The following is an 18,602-nucleotide window of genomic DNA, read 5'->3' as shown; positions in this document are numbered from 1 at the left end:
AATGACACTATCAATTACCAACAACATGTTTTAGGCTTGCGGAGAGCCAGGAAGGAGGGATTGAAAGTGGACTTGATCTGGAGTAATGAAAACGAAATTATTTGTTTTTTGGAGAAAGAAAAACGCTTTAAAACTACTGCGTCGTGTAGCAATACCTATATGTGTCGAACTGAACCAGTATCAAACGTACCCAAAATTTTGTCTAAAGAAAGACAGCGTTTATGTAGCTAAGGTTAAGGAAATATCTGGAATGGCAAGGGTTAACAAACAATCTTTGTCTATTTCGGATATGTTGTAATTATTTATGTATGTTTTTTACTAGTATCAAGTTTGCTTTGAATAAAAAAAAAACATGTTATGGGCTGGCGGAGGATAAAGTATCAGAAAATTTAAAAAGCCGGAGAGTTGGTTGGCGGAAAATTACGTTTCATTAATTGGCGGGAAAAGATAGCCAGCCCATCTCCACAAAAGAAGTCTCTCCCTTTCATGTGCACACTGTGACTCTGCACCCCCCATTTCCCACTTCTTCCTGGGTTTCCTCTTCTCTCTTCTCTCTCTCTCTCTCTCTCTCTCTCTCTCTCTCTGCAACTATATTAATCTACAGTGTTACGATGGAGGAAGTAGAGCTCTCCTCCATGAGGTCTCCCGATGGTAGGCCCCAGGAGAACCCATACCCGAAAAAGAGCTCTGAAACCAATCCACCAAAAGTTTCATTCTTGGGTCTCTTCGCTCTCGCGGATACCACCGACTATTTTTTGATGTTCTTCGGCAGCGTTGGAGCAAGCATCCATGGTGCTGCACTTCCTCTCTTCTTCGTTCTCTTTGGTCGTCTCATCCATTCTTTGGGCTCCCTTTCTGTAAATCCTCATCTATTCTCTTCTGAGGTCTCAAAGGTACAAATTACGACTCCTCTCTCCAATTTCAATTGGGTTGCTGTAGTTTTTTCCCCTAACCCTTTCTCATTCACCTTCCAAGGGAGGTCTAACGGAGTACTCTGAGACTGATTCTTCATAATAGAAGTCTTTGATGATTTGATTTCCATTTCGTATCTGTTGAATTTGAATATTTTTGTTGATATGGTTTTCTCTATACTTATATTCAGAACTAGGTTTTTAGTCTTCCTTTTTCCTTCTATCGCAGTACGCTCTGGAATTGGTTTATTTAGGATTTGTAGTCTTGGTTTCGGCATGGATGGGTATGTCCTAACTCCTAATTTCATTTTTTTAACCTTCTTGTTGGGTGAATGGGAGTTTCATCAGGCTCTATTAGTTGAGAACTGATATCCTTGATGTTATGTATCTAAGGAGTTGCATTTTGGATGCAAACTGGGGAGAGACAGACGGCCCGTCTGAGATTGAAGTACCTTCAATCAGTATTGAGAAAAGATATCAACTTTTTTGACACAGAAGCTAGGGATGCAAATATCATTTTCCGAATCTCAAGTGATGTGATACTGGTGCAGGATGCAATAGGTGATAAGGTACTTGAATGAACCAGACTTTGTGTTCTGTTTTGTGCCATTAATTATTGAATTCTGATGAGAGCACTAAACTGGGCTTACTATTTCCATTTTAAATGCTGCAGATATGCCATAGCTTGCGCTACATTGCACAATTCATTGTTGGCTTTGTCGTAGGGTTTACAGCAGTTTGGCAGATTTCTCTTCTTACCCTTGCTGTCGTTCCCTTTATAGCAGTCGCAGGTGGATCATATACAATAATTATGTCTACCATTTCAAAGAAGAGCGAGGAGGCTTATGCTAAAGCAGGGAAGATCGCAGAAGAGGTAGTTCCCTGTATCTTTTTCCTCTCAAGAATTTTATTTGCTACTGTGTCTTGGAAATTAGCTTCTAGGGGTTTTCATGTATTGTTCTGGAATGCTACTACCTCCATAGCTTACTGAGCTAAAAGTATACAACTAGTAGGTATACCCTCATTCAGGTCCACCTGATAAAGCGAATAAGAACATTCAACCTACTAGTGTACACAGGAGTATGTCCAAATTATGTCAGTATAAGAAAATTTGGTTGCTCGATGTAGTTCAAATTGCTATTTTGATTGAAGCTGAATGACATTAGTTGGTCTCCCAACCTCTTATACAAAAAAATGACATTAATTCCTTTTTCGGTTTATTAGATGATTTCACAGATACGTACTGTGTATTCGTTTGTGGGGGAGGATAAAGCAATCAAAGCATACTCCAGTTCGCTTGGCAATGCCCTCAAATTGGGGAACAAGAGTGGAATTGCAAAAGGAGTTGGCGTTGGTTTTACATATGGCCTGTTATTTTGTGCTTGGGCATTACTTCTCTGGTATGCTAGCATCCTTGTCAGGCACCGGGAAACCAATGGTGGTAAAGCATTTACAACAATTATCAATGTTATCTTCAGTGGATTGTAAGCCCACTCTAAGAAAATAGAGCAACAAATTTTATGGTCTATAATTTGTTAAAAATTTTGCTCATTAACCAGATGCTGGTTGTGCCTTGTAGTGCTCTAGGTCAGGCTGCTCCAAACCTTGGTGCTATTGCTAAAGGTCAGGCCGCTGCAAGCAATATAATGAGCATGATTGAAACAGATATTAATTCTTCTAAAGGTTTCGATGATGGAATAATTTTATCAGAAATATCTGGGAAAATTGATTTCTGTGAGGTCTCATTTGCCTACCCTTCACGACCCAATATGGTCTTTGAAGATCTGAACTTTTCCTTCAGTGCTGGAAAGACATTCGCAATAGTTGGTCAAAGTGGTTCAGGAAAGAGCACCATTATATCAATGATCGAACGATTCTATGACCCCACATCAGGTATCAAAAAATCGTTTTGTTCCAACTTCCAACAACTGAGTTAACTATTAGAATCAAAAGAACACATGCATGACTACTAGACCAATATTATATAGGGAAAATATTGCTAGATGGGCATGACTTGAAGAGTCTACAACTGAAGTGGCTGCGTAAACAGATAGGACTGGTTAGTCAGGAACCAGCACTATTTGCAACAACAATAGGTGGGAATATCCAGTATGGCAGAGAGGATGCAGACATGGAGCAGATCATAGAAGCTGCAAAGGCTGCAAATGCCCATTCTTTTATACAGGAACTACCCGATGGTTACCAGACACAGGTTGGTATATGACTTTTGGCACTAATACTAAATAGTTCAGTTATCTGTTCTCTGCCAAACATCTTGGGAGGAGATACATATTGATTCTAGAGAAATGTGATTATGAAAATTTGATCATCTTAAGTTGCTTATGAATGAAATACTTTACCAGTGACCATCGGCAATCAGGTGACTAATTTTGGGTGCCATGATCGTCTGGTTGGTCAGATATCATATCACATATACATTGTAGAATCAGTGGCATGGATGACTATACCACTACACATTGGTTTTAGGTTCTCACCAAGAATTTGTCTTCTTTTTTTTTTTTTGTTAACTTTATTAGCATAAGCACGCAATCCACTTTCTCAGGCTTTATAGTTCTTTTTCCTGATTTAAGGTCGGAGAGGGAGGAATTCAGTTATCTGGTGGACAGAAGCAAAGAATTGCCATTGCAAGAGCAGTAGTGAGAAACCCAAAGATTCTACTTCTGGATGAAGCTACAAGTGCTCTTGATTCAGAATCGGAGTTCATTGTGCAGCAGGCTCTTGATAGGATCATGTCAGATCGCACAACAATCATTGTTGCACATAGATTGTCCACGATTTGTGATGTTAATACAATTGTTGTCATGAAGAATGGAAAGGTTGTTGAAAGTGGAACACATTTAGAATTGATGTCCAAGGGTGGAGATGCAGAGTATGCCACTCTTGTGAGCCTGCAGATGTCAGAAAGCATCAAACATTCAAACCAGGAAAGTTCTATTAAATCTCCCGAAACTTCAACGTATTTAGAAGTTCCCACCCTTCAGAATCATGATCAAAAGGTTAAATCAAATGACAAAAGAGATGTGAATACAGAAGAGGAAACCTTAGGCCAACCAATCCATGTCCCAACACCGTCACTTTGGAAACTAGTTAGATTGAATGCTCCTGAGTGGCCATTTGCAATATTGGGTTCAATGGGTGCCATTCTGGCTGGCATGGAAGCTCCTTTGTTTGCTCTTGGAGTCACACATGTATTGGGGGAATTTTATTCTCATGATGACTTACGAATCAAGCATGAGGTCCAGCGAGTTGCTCTCGCATTTGTTGGAGTAGCTGCTTTTACAGTTCCTATATATCTGCTACAACACTACTTCTATACTTTGATGGGAGAGCGGTTAACTTCTCGTGTTCGGCTCTTAATGTTCACAGGTGCTTCACTGCTCCTACAAACTTCGATTTTTATGAGTATTTACTTCATTGAACTTGGGAGATCTGACAAAAAGAATCAAACTTCTCTGTTATGAATGCATCACTCTAATAGGTTGCCTGGGTTACTCAAACTTTTTTTTTTTTTTTTCAGGTGTATGTGTTTTTTTCTTTTAACTCCATGAGTCTCTTACTTATCAAGAATTATTCTGTAGGAAAACTAATATTAATAATGAAAGACAGGTAAAATGGTTGTTGCTTCTGCAGAAAAGAACAACGAAAGAAGGGTGGCAATTATTCATGTGGAAACTTGAGCACCATAAAATTTTTATGTGAAAGTTAAGAAGAAAACCAGTTCCTCTCTTACAGATGCAAAGGCCGAAGCAAATGTATTGAAAGGGAAAAAACACTGAAATTCCTGAAATGTGAGAACTAAATAACTTACAAGAATATTTTCAGATAAATTAAGCTTTGTTACTGTAATATGGAAGAACGTGGCATTAAATGCCCAACTTGATATTTTTATTGGTAATACAAGATACGGCATTGAATGTGAAGTATCCAGGTAACATAGTATTCAAAGAGGGAAAAATATAATGTAACAGTTGCCAAGAAGATTTTCAAACCACTTAAAGTTTTAACTGCTTCAATATTCTGAATATTGTGAATTGCTTTCAGACTCACTAATTGTTTTTGAACAGCTATCCTTAGGAATGAGATTGGCTGGTTTGATTTGGAAGAAAACAGCACCGGTTCCCTGACCTCCAATTTGGCATCGGATGCGACTTTAGTAAGGAGTGCACTTGCTGACCGCCTCTCAACCATTGTCCAGAATGTGGCACTCACTGTGACAGCATTTACTATTGCATTTGTATTCAGTTGGCGAATGGCATCTGTTATCATCGCTACCTTCCCTTTACTAATTGGAGCCTCCATAACTGAGGTAGGCCTCAAACTTCCAGATTGGAAACTCTGATCATTTGATTTTGTATTGCTGTGCTCTAAAATATATCTATACGGTCCCATCAAATTGTGGGTTTCAGACCCGGCATGTGCATCTTGTGTAAAAGCTATGACATCAAAACGCTGCTTAGATTTTATAATCCTTCTCTGTTTTTTCTGGTGGCATCTTCAGCAACTATTTCTAAAGGGATTTGGAGGAGACTATGCACATGCATACTCCCGTGCATCTGCTGTGGCCAGTGAAGCAATCACCAACATCCGTACCGTGGCTGCACTTGGTGCTGAGGACCGGATCTTAGCCCGTTTCACCCATGAACTAAACAAACCAAACAAGCAAGCACTTTTACGTGGGCATATCTCCGGCATGAGTTATGGTGTGTCACAACTCTTTGCATATTGTTCATATGCACTTGGCCTTTGGTATGCATCAATTCTCATCAAGCACAGAGAGTCAAATTTTGGAGATATCATCAAGTCCTTTATGGTGTTGATAGTCACAGCTTTGGCAGTGGCAGAGACACTTGCCCTTACACCTGACATTGTAAAGGGATCGCAGGCGCTTGGGTCGGTCTTTAGTATTCTGGAAAGAAGAACAGCCATAGACCCTAACAACCCAACATCAGAAGTGGTAATGCAAATCAATGGACACATAGAATTCAGGAATGTTAGCTTCAGGTACCCCACAAGGCCTGACGTTACCATCTTTGAGAACTTGAATTTACAAGTGCTTTCAGGGAGGAGTCTTGCAATTGTGGGACAAAGTGGATCAGGGAAGAGCTCTGTGATTGCACTTATATTGAGGTTCTATGACCCCATTTCAGGGGAAATTCTAATTGATGGGTGTGATATTAGGAGTCTAAACTTGAGATCATTAAGGCAAAAGATTGGTCTAGTTCAACAGGAGCCAGCATTGTTCTCTACCACAATCTATGAAAACATCAGGTATGGAAAGGATGATGCATCTGAGATCGACATAATGAAGGCAGCTGCAGCAGCAAATGCACATGGGTTCATAAGTAGAATGCCTGAGGGGTACCAGACCCAGGTGGGGGAGCGTGGAATACAGCTATCAGGAGGACAGAAACAGAGAGTGGCAATTGCAAGAGCAATGTTAAAAGATCCTGCAATTCTCCTTTTGGATGAGGCCACTAGTGCATTGGATACTGCCTTAGAGAGGCTTGTTCAAGAGGCTCTTGATAATCTAATGGAAGGAAGAACTACAGTTGTGGTTGCACACAGGTTATCAACTATCCGTGATGCAAACAGTATTGCTGTGCTTCAACATGGGAAGGTGGTTGAATCTGGAAGTCATGAGGAGCTCATTGTTAGACCCAGTAGTATTTATAGGCAACTAATAAATCTTCAACAAGAAACCAGTGTCAAAGATCTTGATTAATTGGTAGTATTAACAGAGAAATGAAGAAAATAAGGATTTGTCTGTAATGGGTCTGGCATAATGCAAGTAAGAAAAGAAAAGAAAAAAAAATTACTCTCACCTTTCACATAAGTCCAATTTGAAGATAGTTACTGAGTATAATGTTACATGATTACCAATACACATCTTGCACCTATGTAAGTTAATGAATTACCTACTTCGAAACATTGTATTTTAGTCAAATACTACATATTAGAAAGGGCAATTACCTGCAGAGGATAAGAATATAAGATATTTTTAATATCTGATTTGTGAGTTATCTTTCTCATTATGTAAATTTCGATTGAACACATACATTGTACCGACATTCTTCCCAATACTACATAAAGAAGTCAATACTTCCTTGCACACATTTATTCTGGTGCTACATGTTTAGTGAGAATGAATAGTTATTGTACTGTACTTTGTTGCTTAATTTTGTCGTTCTGTGAGATTATTACTCTCTTTACAACATTTTTCACACTAGCATATGCTTAGCCAAGGATGGTAAAATCTCAGCACTTCGTTGCGTAATTTTCTTTTCTCATATATCATTGCACTCTAATACCAACATTCATATTAGCCATCTTCCAAAATTTTTATGACAAACTCGATCATGTGGCCTCGCATGTATCGAATCTTTTTCGTAGCCACTAGATCTTGAGCAGAAAGGGCTTGTTGATTATGCCACCCACATATGTGATGCTTCTAGTCTAAAACTTGCCAAATGAATCAATGATGACATGGGATGCAGAGTGTCCCATATGCATCTGGTGCATGCAGTTTGATGTATGCTAAAGTTTCCATAAGGCCTCACATTGCCTTCGCAATGGGAGTTTTGGGAAGGCTCCAATGAGGAAAAAAAAATAAAAATCCTGGCATGCCACATTGGACAGCAATGAAGAAAGTGATATCTTCAGGGCTCCTAAGGATCATATGTTTAGCTTGCTGGAGCATCAGTATCCACTCTGGAATTTTTGCATTCACAGGGGTCTGGTTGGGGGGTCATTTTGCCTCTCTGTGTCTAGGTGCAAGCACCACACTGCCCGGGAGGTTCTTTTTCACATAAAAATAAAATAATAATAAATATAAGGGGATGGTTTTCTGTACACAATCGTGCCTTTTAACCATTGGATATGGACGGGAGGTAGAAGTGTAATAACACATCCTCTCTCTCCCTTCCAACATTTGAAGTTTGGATGAAGGCAAAATTGTGTTCTTACATGCATAAAACCTTTTCCCTAATAATAATAAGGGAAGTAAGTAGTTCTTTATCACTGAGTTCAGCCTACACCAGCACTCCTATATTTATCTTTCTCTTCCACAAACCAAGGGGTAGAGTTGTCTTTCACATGGGGGAGTGTTAGATCCGCACTCACAGATGAAGTTCTTTTTCCTTGGTGATAATAAGGGAAAAAGAAAGTTGCATGGTTGTGTGGACCTTGTGTCCAGACACAGGGGCACGTGAAATTACACCTAAACCCTTGTGAAATAAAAAAAAATCCATTCACATGTAATGCACTTACACATGCTCACATTAGCCCCATGTTGGTGTAGGGGCCAACATGGGGCCACATGACTAGGGGGCATCTCTTATCCTAAGTATAGTAAGTGAGATTCCTTGAAAGGCAGTGCGGCCCCTATGCTAATGCAAGGGGGGCATTGGGAGTGTATGAAAGCATCAATAGGGTGAGCAGTCATTTCACCCCCCATGTCTACGCACTGGATCAGTGTTGCCTTTTATGCTTTTTTCCCCAAACAATGATAACAACAGCGATGATCGACCATGGTGATGTATAAAATGGGGGTGTGGTGTTGCTGCCAGGCTTTGAGGCCCCTACACCAATGCGGGTATCAATAAGGGGTGGGATTTTCTCATTACATAGGGGCATTGCGGTCATTTAGTCCATTCGTGGCGCAGACACCACGCTGCCTGACAGGGCACAATTCTTATGCCGTTTAAAAGACGGGCAAAAACGAGGAGGCTTCACCGCCATGGAAGCTTGAGAGTGAGGAGGGAGAGAATCTGTTCGATTTATGTAGGGTTTCACAAAGCATTCCGGAAACTCTTCCCAGGACGTTTAATATTACGACAATTGGAATCGATAAGAAAGCTTAAGCCGTATCAATATTCTATAGTAGCTTAAGTAATTCTGGTTGATTGCCTGCAACTATATACCGAAATTTCTGATTATAAGAAAGGTGATTGATTTCAAGTGGATTTTAGGGTTTTCCAGGGTTTTCGTCTTTGTTTCGGTGATGGTTGGTTGCAGCCTTATGGGTCTGATTCGATAGCGCTAGGGTTTTTATTTGAAAGGGATTGAACTTGGTGATCAAGACATGCCTGAATTCTGTGGATCGGTAAAGATTGATCGCCGCTGACGGCGAGCTGCTTCTTCGTTTTGAAGGAATTTTGTATGGAAACGCGGAGTCGGAAGCGGGCGGAGGCCTCCTCAGCAGCCCCTTCATCTCAACCCACAACCCGTTCAAGTAAGAGAGCTCGTGTTTCTGCATCGTCATCGTCGGTTCCCTCTGTTTCTACAATCTCCACTCGTTCCCGACAGAATTCACGATCTCAAGAATCAGTTGCAGCGGTAACTCCCATGGATTCCACCACTGAATCATCTGGGTCTGCTGCCCGCCGTGAATCTGGAGGTCGGCGTGGAAAAAATCAGATTTTGGAGCGGGAGAAGGACTCTGATAAGGGTAAAGAGAAGGAGGCCGAAATTAGAGTTAGGGATAGGGATAGGGACAGAGAGAGAGACGCCGAAAAGAGCCTAGGGTTGAGTATTGATGGTGGCGGTGGTGGCGGGGTTGATGATGACATTGACAGTGAGGGCGGCGTAGGAATTCTGCATCAGAACCTGACGTCCGCAAGCAGCGCCCTCCAAGGGCTTCTCCGGAAACTCGGTGCTGGGCTGGACGATCTACTGCCATCTTCTGCAATGGCGGCAGCCTCTTCCTCTCACCAGAGTGGGCGACTGAAGAAGATATTAGCTGGGTTGCGATCGGATGGGGAAGAAGGGCGTCAGGTGGAGGCCCTAACACAGCTCTGCGAGTTGCTCTCTATTGGAACCGAGGAATCACTTAGCACATTTTCTGTTGACTCGTTTGTGCCCGTGCTCGTGGGACTGCTTAATCATGAGAGCAATGCTGATATCATGCTACTGGCTGCCAGGGCACTCACCCATCTATGTGATGTGCTTCCCTCGTCCTGTGCTGCTGTCGTTCACTATGGCGCAGTTTCGTACTTCTGTGCACGGTTGCTCACCATCGAGTACATGGACTTGGCAGAACAGGTAAATTTTAACTTGCCCTCTTACTCCTACACTTGTGTTTCTCCCTGAACATTAATAATTCAGTACATGGAGAAAGACTCATATAGAAAACTAGCCCGTTAATAATGGAGGAGAAGTTGAAAGTAAGAGCAATGTCATGGCGTTTCAGTTCAAAGAGGAAACTTGGTTTTTGGTATTAGACATGATTGAGACTGCAAGTTCATCAGTTCCTTGTCATGTAATTTGCTATCGTAACTTGTTTAAGACTGTTTCTCCCACGGAATATTCTTCTACTAAGCCAGGATTCATATCTTATCTTACTAAATTATGACACATGCAGTCTCTGCAAGCTCTTAAGAAGATATCTCAAGAACATCCAACGGCCTGTTTACGAGCTGGTGCACTTATGGCTGTGTTGTCATATCTTGACTTCTTCTCCACTGGAGTCCAGGTAAGTTGTTCAGTAGAACTTCTGGTCTAGCTGGTTTTGTGTAATGAGACAGAAATTTGGTTTGTTGCCTCTTGGAGCCTGATCAATTGCCATTTTTATTTTATTTTCATGCTTCAGCGAGTGGCATTGTCCACTGCTGCCAATATGTGTAAGAAACTCCCTTCAGATGCAGCTGACTATGTGATGGAAGCTGTGCCTCTGCTCACTAACCTTCTTCAGTATCATGATTCAAAGGTACAAATGCTTTCAAGTTTTTCCATTCTAGTCATCTAGTATCTCTTCCTATTTGATCTTATCTATTCTTCCTTACACGAGCTTGTATTTTATTTGCAGGTTTTGGAGCATGCTTCTGTTTGCTTGACTCGAATTGCGGAGGCATTTGCATCTTCTCCTGAGAAGTTAGATGAACTATGTAATCATGGATTGGTTGCACAAGCTGCCTCTCTTATTTCCATCGGCAATTCTGGGGGTGGTCAGGCATCCCTGAGCACACCTACTTACACGGTACTTGCAATTGGATGTTTTTTGGAATTAAATGATTATAGTTTTGGGAGTCCCAGATTGTGAATTTCTGCCTCATGCGCTTGCAGGGTCTAATTCGGCTTCTTTCAACATGTGCTAGTGGATCCCCTTTGGGAGCCAAAACACTTCTTCTTCTTGGGATCAGTGGCATACTAAAAGATATTCTTTCAGGTTCCGGCTTAGTTGCGAGCATTTCTGTTTCACCTGCATTAACTAGACCTCCAGATCAGGTAAGTCGTGCTACTTTTGCTACTTATTATTATTACTTTTTTGTATATCTTTTCTTGGTTGCTGCATCAGTATACATATTTAAGAGAGTGCTGAACCTTATCAGTATAATTTAGACCATCTATCTTTATGCTGTTGATGACTTGTTTAGATGGGATGACTGGAATTGCAATCCATATGGTGCAGGTTTCTTGTTTTTTGTGTATGTTTGTCGATGTATTTTGCTTGTCGCACATATGCATGTGCACAGTATATGCCTTATAGTTCTCCCTGTTTCTGAAGATGTTGTCAATGATTCTGAGCTTAAAACTAAAAGTTGACCTCTTGTAAGTTGTAACACATTTGTTTATTCTATGCAATTTATATAATATCAAGCAGTTTGGTGTTCAACTCATATTGACCTCTTGTATTTTGTTTATTGGGAAGTCCTTTTTGGTTTTCATTTTCTCTATTCAATTCTAATGTTATTTATGAATAAGAACTATTATTGGAATAAAGTCCACTTCCCCAAAAATGCATTAAGCAGGTTTGCATTCTTCATCATAGTTTGAAACTTTTCGTGATATGGGTGTGGATCAGTAGGAATGCAGGATTTTTATCGAAATTTTGATATTTTGGCTGAAATTATTGCGGTTTCGACTTTGTTTTTCGGTACAAAACAGTGCTTATGAAAGCACTGTTTCAATCGAAATGGGTTGAAGTTTTGACCCATTTCATGAGTTTTGAGTGTTTTCACCTGTTAGATGGGGAAAACTCTAAAAAACCCCAGATTTGGTATTTTTGCCAAATCGCCTACATTTCTTATTGGAACAAAGGGTTGGGGACTACTACAACACATCTACACTGATGATTGGCTGCACTTGATAAAGAATTGTGTAAGATTCAAACTTTGGTATATACACCCTTTTCCCCAATGGTTTTTGAGTCTTCTCACATCTCTATGCAGTACTGATATAGAGTTGGAGGATCATTTTGTTGGGGTGTTTTAACCTTGTTTGTACACTTGTACTTGTACCCAAGGAACTAAATCTTGGTTTCAACTGAAACTAGGTTGAAACCTAGTGCTTTTTTGGGGCAAGCTCAAAACTTATGCTTTGAAGGCAGTCTTCTTCCTCTTTTTTTTTTTTTTTTTTTACGCATTATTCCATTAACTAGTTTCACACACACACAGAAAAAGAAAAGGTATTTGTGGTTTCGACCCTAGTTTTCTAGGTTATGCTGAATGCTGCTGGACACTAGCCCTATTATGAGCATTAAGTTTACATGTATTTAGCTACTAGAAATGTAAGTAAACTATTCAAACATTCAAAACATATATAAAATAGAAAAACAAGCATACAACACTCACCACTCAATTCGACATTGAGTTTCTTGGTGGGTCCATTCTATGAGTTGTGTATGACTAAAGAAGTCATAGCCGCTCCTCGCAGTGCAACACATGTGTCCCATGACATGTTTTGGGCCCAATTTTTCTGTAAGTCTTTTATTACCTAATGTAGAACTAGGATTGACAAGCAACCTAATCCCAACTGCAGGACTTTAGAATCAAAGAACAACCATAAACCAACCCAAGCATATAGCAGGAAATCATATCAAAGGATAGGATGACACAAAAGACTATCGATTCCAACAATAGAGTAGTTCAGGCCGAACCAGAAAATAAGACTAGCAGCCTCTTAAGGAGTAACTACAGGTCTCTTACAGTCCAAATAAAATACCCAGCAGTGTTGAAACACAAAGAACCAAAGCACAACAAATAAATCTATCGATCTCCTGTAACAGTCCCGAAATTCCACTGCAGGACAAGAAGTAGGTGATTTCTTATAACTCACCAACCACAGGTCAGAATGACCTGAAAATTGGATCGAACCAGCCCCTCAGCATGTGCAACACTCGACCAAAAGATGGAAGCCAACAGGTGGCTGGTTGGTCTAAACAGTGAAGGGGTCCGGTAGGAGAAATCTGAGAATTTCAGCAACAGAAATTAAAAGAAGATCAGATCTGTTACCTGGTTCGATTGATCAGTAGGAGCTCCTTAGAGAGAAGAATAAACACTAGAAGAAGATCCTCCTGGGCTTCCCACTGCAAGGATTCGAATGGATCACACACCGTGATCAAACACACAACAGTCCCAGCAGAGACATAGCAGCGGCAGCAGCAAGCAAATTTTGTTTTCATAAAATCGTGGGCTATAATGGAAGCCCTCTTTATTTATAATATTGATGGGGGGTTACAACTTTGTAAACTAAGTAGTTACTAAAACTGAAATTGAAAACTTACAATCTTCTAGCTACTAAAACTGGAAATAGAAACTAGGAAATAAAGAGTACTGAAATCAGAAACTAACTAGGTACTGAAATTAAAAACTAATTATGCTGAAATTAGAAACTAATTAACCCCATCAAAGCAAATCGTGGGCCTAAGGACTAGGCCTGGTCGACCCCTACTAGGCGTGGTTGACCCCTTTCTTCTTCTTCCTTACATAAGTATTCAATGCTACATTAACTTGCCCCAGCTTGAAAACATTTGTCTGCGACGAATGGGTGTGTTAATTCCAAGTTGACATTGAGAGGGGGGTGAACAGTGTATATAAAATCTTTCCTGGAGATGTTTGTTTGAAGCTACCCTGTATTCTGTTCAACACACACAATCGTATGTTTTTCTACCTTGCACCACTCAGTGGTTATGTCTACCAGATAAACATACCCATCCTGCACGCATTCAGAGTCCACGCACTCCAATATAGAAGCATACACAAATGGTACAAGATATACGTGGTTCGGCTCATTGCCTACTCCACGGAGCAATACCCTTTCTGGGTTTCATATTTTGCTCAATACTCAACTAGCTTGTGACTGCTACAACAACCTAGGTGCTATAACACCTGCTTCAACCTGAGATAATACTCAGGCTAGGGTTTCACCCCCTTTACAATGTATATGATGATAAATATGAGTACAATTCCCTCCCCTTACAATCAATACTTTAGGTTATGCAACTTTAACAACCTAGGTCATACAAAATAGGACTTGGTGAACAGAGATTACCTCCCTTGACTAGCAAGGGGTGGAGAGCTTCTCTGAGATTCCCAGAAACACTGGAATCTTCAATTTTCCTTCTTTGATGGCTAATCTTGAACCTTCAAGAGAACATCATCTTCTTTGACTTCTCCTTCTTTTTCCTTTTTCTTTTTCTTCTTCTTCCATCACACACAAGAAGGTTCTTTGTCTTTAATGAACTCCAAAAACCCTCTCCAACCTTCAGTGTTGTCTTTAATGGCTTCTCAAGCTTGGTGGTGATGGCATTGCAGCATTCACCACACAAGAATCTTCAAACAATTCCCTTCCCTTACAATCAATACCTTAGGTTTATGCAACTTTAACAACCTAGGTCATACAAATTAGGACTTGATAAATAGAGATTACCTTCCTTGACTAGCAAGGGGTGGAGAGCTTCTTTGAGATTCTCAGATACACTGGAATCTTCAATTTTCCCTCTTTGATGGCTAATCTTGAACCTTCAAGAGAACTTCGTCTTCTTCTTCTTCTATCACACAAGAAGCTTCGTTGTCTTTAATGAACTCCAAAAACCCTTTGCAACCTTCAATGTTGTCTTTAATGGCTTCTCAAGCTTGGTGGTGATGGCATTGAAGCATTCAATACACAAAAATCTTCAAACAAATGCTCTTCTCAAGATTTAGGCATGAGAGCACACAAATATTTGGCTTCTTATTCTCTTTTCTCCTCTTCTCTCTCCTAGGGCTTTTCTTCTTTTTGTTCTTCAAGAATTATGAAAGAAATCCCCAAAATCCACGGAAGAAGGTCCAACAAAAGCCCCAAAATCGTGTAGCTTTAACCACCTGGTTCAGACCGGAATCTACCGTGGCAGATTGACCTTACTTCAGTGTGGGAGTCATAACGGTTTATATATAACTTAAAATGAGACTATTCTTGTTGCTTCTGAAAGTAAACTCAAATAGCTACAATTTTTGTAGAAATATGATTCCTCTAATTCTTCTTCAAAATATCTCAAAATTCAACTCAAAGTCATGAGAATTGAACTCGTCATGAGAAACTGGGTTGGCTCTGTTTCAGAGCAATCATACGAAAAAAAATCATCTCTCTCTCGTTCGAACTCCGATTGACCCGATTCTTTTTCCTATGGATAGAGGATTCAGAGAACTACATTTCTCATGTTTATACCTTTAACCCAGATATAATGCATGAATCTCAAAAATGGGATTGAACCCAACTAATGTGCAAGACATTGCCTTTTTTAACTTACACGTTGGCCTGAAGAACATGTCGTATCTTTTTACTCCGATGTTCAATCGACGTGATTCCAATTGTGATAGACTCAGAGCTCAAAGATCTACTACTTACATGCACGTGTCTTTTTCTAAATATTTCATCTAGATTTCTGAAAATACTCTCAAATGTGCTACCACTGTATAAAACAATGATTTCTTCTCTTTTAATGAAGGGTCCTTCACATATTACTTCCGCATTCACACATGCAATGTGTGACACATCTTTGAGTACTATCAAGATAACTTAGTGATCATACACAATCACAACATCACCTCTGATCACCTTATTACTGACACGTGACCAAGGTTGCCAACAAGGACAACCGATGTGCAACAGGGTGAGAGACATATAACGCTCATACAAGTTTGGATCAAGGCGTTTGAAGTCATCAACATGAATTCATGTATTGTCACTACGTGGACGACCCTTCCACTTGACAAGGAATGTGTGATAGCCGGTACCACGGCGAGTAGTCTTGTAATTATCATCCAAGACATCTTCAATGACATCAGTGATAGGTGGTTTAAGTTGGGGCAGCCTCAACATTTTCTCCGTGTCTCCATCATCCAAATGGTGCCCAACATAAAGATGAAGATCAGCCACATTAAACACATTGCTTATGGTCATATCATCAGGTAACTCAAGCACATAAGCATTTGGCCCTATATGCTTTAGCACCTTATAAAGACCTATCTTCCACGGGTGGAGTTTAGTGTTAACACCCGTTTGGAACCGTTCAGGATTGACACGTATCATCACCGTGTCCTCGAGTTTGAACTCCACATAACGTCAATGACGATCAACTGAAGCCTTATACACCTCATTTTTCAAGGCAATACGTCGTCGGACGTTGGCATGCACCTCAGTAATATGGCGCAAGAACTCATCAGCCTCAAGGCTAACTCGAGCTTGGGGTGGGAGTGACACAAGATCAATAGGCCGCTTAGGTTGAACTCTAAGCAAGATCTCAAAGGAGTACAACCTGTTGTTCTGTTCACTGAATTGTTGTATGCAAGCTCAGGAATGTCGAGGATGGAAGACAATGCCTTCTCATAATCTCGAACCATTTCATCCCAAGCTTCTGTTCACCACCTCTGTCTGTCCGTCAGCCTGTGGATGAAATGCGGTTGAAAAATTCAGCTTTGTATTTGTTTTCAGCCACAATGTCTTTCAAAAATAACTCATAAACTTGACATCACGGTCAAACACAATGCTGGTAGGCAGCCCATGTAGTCGCACTACTTCTTTGGAGAAGAGCTTTGCAACTTGATAAGCATTAAAAGTCTTGCGACATGGTATAAAGTGGGCCATCTTAGATAAGCGATCCACAACCACCATAATGGAATCATATCGCTCTCTAGTAGGGGGTAGTCCAAGAACAAAGTCTATGCTAACATCAAGCCACAGTGCATGAGGAACATGTAGTGGAGAGTATAAACATGTGTTTTGCTTTCCCCGTTTTGCTAACTGACACACGACATCTGTTGATCACATGATTGGCGTCCTTTGCTAACTGACACATTTTCCTTCGTTTGGACTACCATATTTGAGTGTTTCACCGGGTGTGCCAATTTTTTGGCAATAATTCTCTCTTGGTCTCCTACAATACGTTGACCGTATTTGTTTTCGCTTAGGCATGCTAGAGTCATATAGACTCGAGAGAATGGGCATGGAATATTTACTGACTTCTAACTAGGGAGAAAGTGAGGTCTTTCCATGCCTCGATTACTCCAAGGACTTCAAATTGAAATGCAAACTCCTAGAAATAGATAGAAGAGGAATTCCATCCCTTAAAATTGATCCAGGAAGAACACAATCCATTAAATAAATCATGGCAAAGCAAATGACTGCCATGAATATAAACTGAGAAAAACATGTCTCTGTTGATGTTCAACATACCAGAAACATGATCTATTATCTCTATTTATGTTATAAACATACCAAAGATGTGATGATTACATCAATCATGGCAAAGCAAAGGACTGCCATGAATGTAAACTGAGAAAACCATGACGAAACACGGGCTATCATGGTCTTTGAGATAGTTATGATGAAGCACGGGCCGTCATGGTCTTGGCTAAGAAACAAAACTTATTTGTTAAGAAAATATAAAGAAAAGACTAATCTTCTAAGGAAACGTCAAGACAGAAGGAAAAGATAAAGACTAAAACTAGTTTATTTGAAAAGGAAAAGATAAATGATGTATTGTGGTGTTGTTTGATTTGTTGGAGATGTCATTTTATTGAAGCCCCTTTTATAGCCTAATTTCTACAACTTGGGTAGTTATAGCTGTTTGAACCACTTGAAATTGTACAAGTGTCATTCACCTCGAACTAATAAGAACTCCACCCTTGGTTTATTTTGTGCGTTAGTCAGTCAGACCATATTTGGTCAGTTTGATTCGTTAGTAATACGGTTAGCTTGCTCGATCAGCCTGATTAGTCGATCTGACCGTATTCGGTCAGTCTGCTCGATCAACCTGATGGTCATTCTGACTGATCAACTCCTTAATACATGGTCGTCATTTTGGTCAACTTGATTACCAGTTAATCGGTCAGTTCCTTAACACAATCGGTCAACAGATTGACGTAGGATCAATCACTCCCTTTGTACATGTCTTGTAGGCCAGATTTGCTAAAATGGGTTACCAACAATTGCCCCTCACAATCCCTGTGAATGGTGTTATTAGCACAAAGTTCATAGGGATTGTGGACACATTTTGATTCTTCGATTATATAGCATCTCTCTTGATAATGAACTGGTCTTTCTAAGGCAAAACCAACATGTAGCACTATTTGACCATTTCAATTGTTGCGCACTATATTTTGATCGTGTATGTCAGCCACCTTAATCTTGACCGATGTCAGTCACTACAGCCTTGATTGATATCGATCGCTATGCCCTTTTGCTATGGGTGTCAAAGTGAAATCAGAATAGAGAAAATTAAATTGAAACCCAACCAAATCAATTGAGTCAAACCAACTTAAATCAAATTTGGTCCAAATTCACCTTGAAATTATGGGACTAATTCGATTCGGTTCTATTTCCGTCTCATAGAACCATCGGTTTAAACCGATTTTGAACCTCCACTTCTTTTCCCAACCGTTTCCATATCTCCACTTATCTTCTTTTTTTTTTTTT

General features: G+C 40.2%; 2 protein-coding genes across 3 annotated transcripts in view; both read left to right on the top strand.

The window, feature by feature from the left end:
* Positions 1 to 493: 493 nt before the first annotated feature.
* On the top strand, positions 494 to 7,045 carry LOC122072818 (ABC transporter B family member 13-like). 2 transcript variants are annotated; one of them, XM_042637233.1, is made up of 10 exons: positions 494 to 893; positions 1,141 to 1,195; positions 1,305 to 1,480; positions 1,585 to 1,785; positions 2,136 to 2,311; positions 2,491 to 2,804; positions 2,900 to 3,123; positions 3,503 to 4,298; positions 4,997 to 5,238; positions 5,431 to 7,045. In XM_042637233.1, the coding sequence occupies exons 1-10, from the start codon at positions 612 to 614 to the stop codon at positions 6,652 to 6,654; spliced, it is 3,690 nt and encodes a 1,229-aa protein (XP_042493167.1). In that variant the 5' UTR covers positions 494 to 611; the 3' UTR covers positions 6,655 to 7,045. The 2 variants fall into 2 exon arrangements, with proteins under 2 accessions (XP_042493167.1, XP_042493166.1); XM_042637232.1 differs by having other exon boundaries at positions 495 to 893; positions 2,136 to 2,395.
* Positions 7,046 to 8,654: 1,609 nt separating this feature from the next.
* Positions 8,655 to 18,602, top strand: part of LOC122073253 (E3 ubiquitin-protein ligase UPL3-like) — a 21,320-nt gene continuing 11,372 nt past the window's right edge. The window contains exons 1-5 of the mRNA XM_042637805.1: positions 8,655 to 9,971; positions 10,291 to 10,401; positions 10,519 to 10,635; positions 10,735 to 10,905; positions 10,992 to 11,153. Of these exons, the coding sequence (XP_042493739.1) occupies positions 9,090 to 9,971; positions 10,291 to 10,401; positions 10,519 to 10,635; positions 10,735 to 10,905; positions 10,992 to 11,153 (1,443 nt within the window). The 5' untranslated portion in view covers positions 8,655 to 9,089. The remainder of the gene's footprint in view (positions 9,972 to 10,290; positions 10,402 to 10,518; positions 10,636 to 10,734; positions 10,906 to 10,991; positions 11,154 to 18,602) is intronic.

Source organism: Macadamia integrifolia, chromosome 3 (genome assembly GCF_013358625.1).
Source record: "Macadamia integrifolia cultivar HAES 741 chromosome 3, SCU_Mint_v3, whole genome shotgun sequence".
Lineage (NCBI taxonomy): Eukaryota > Viridiplantae > Streptophyta > Magnoliopsida > Proteales > Proteaceae > Macadamia > Macadamia integrifolia.
This window is presented reverse-complemented; position numbering and strand designations above follow the sequence as displayed.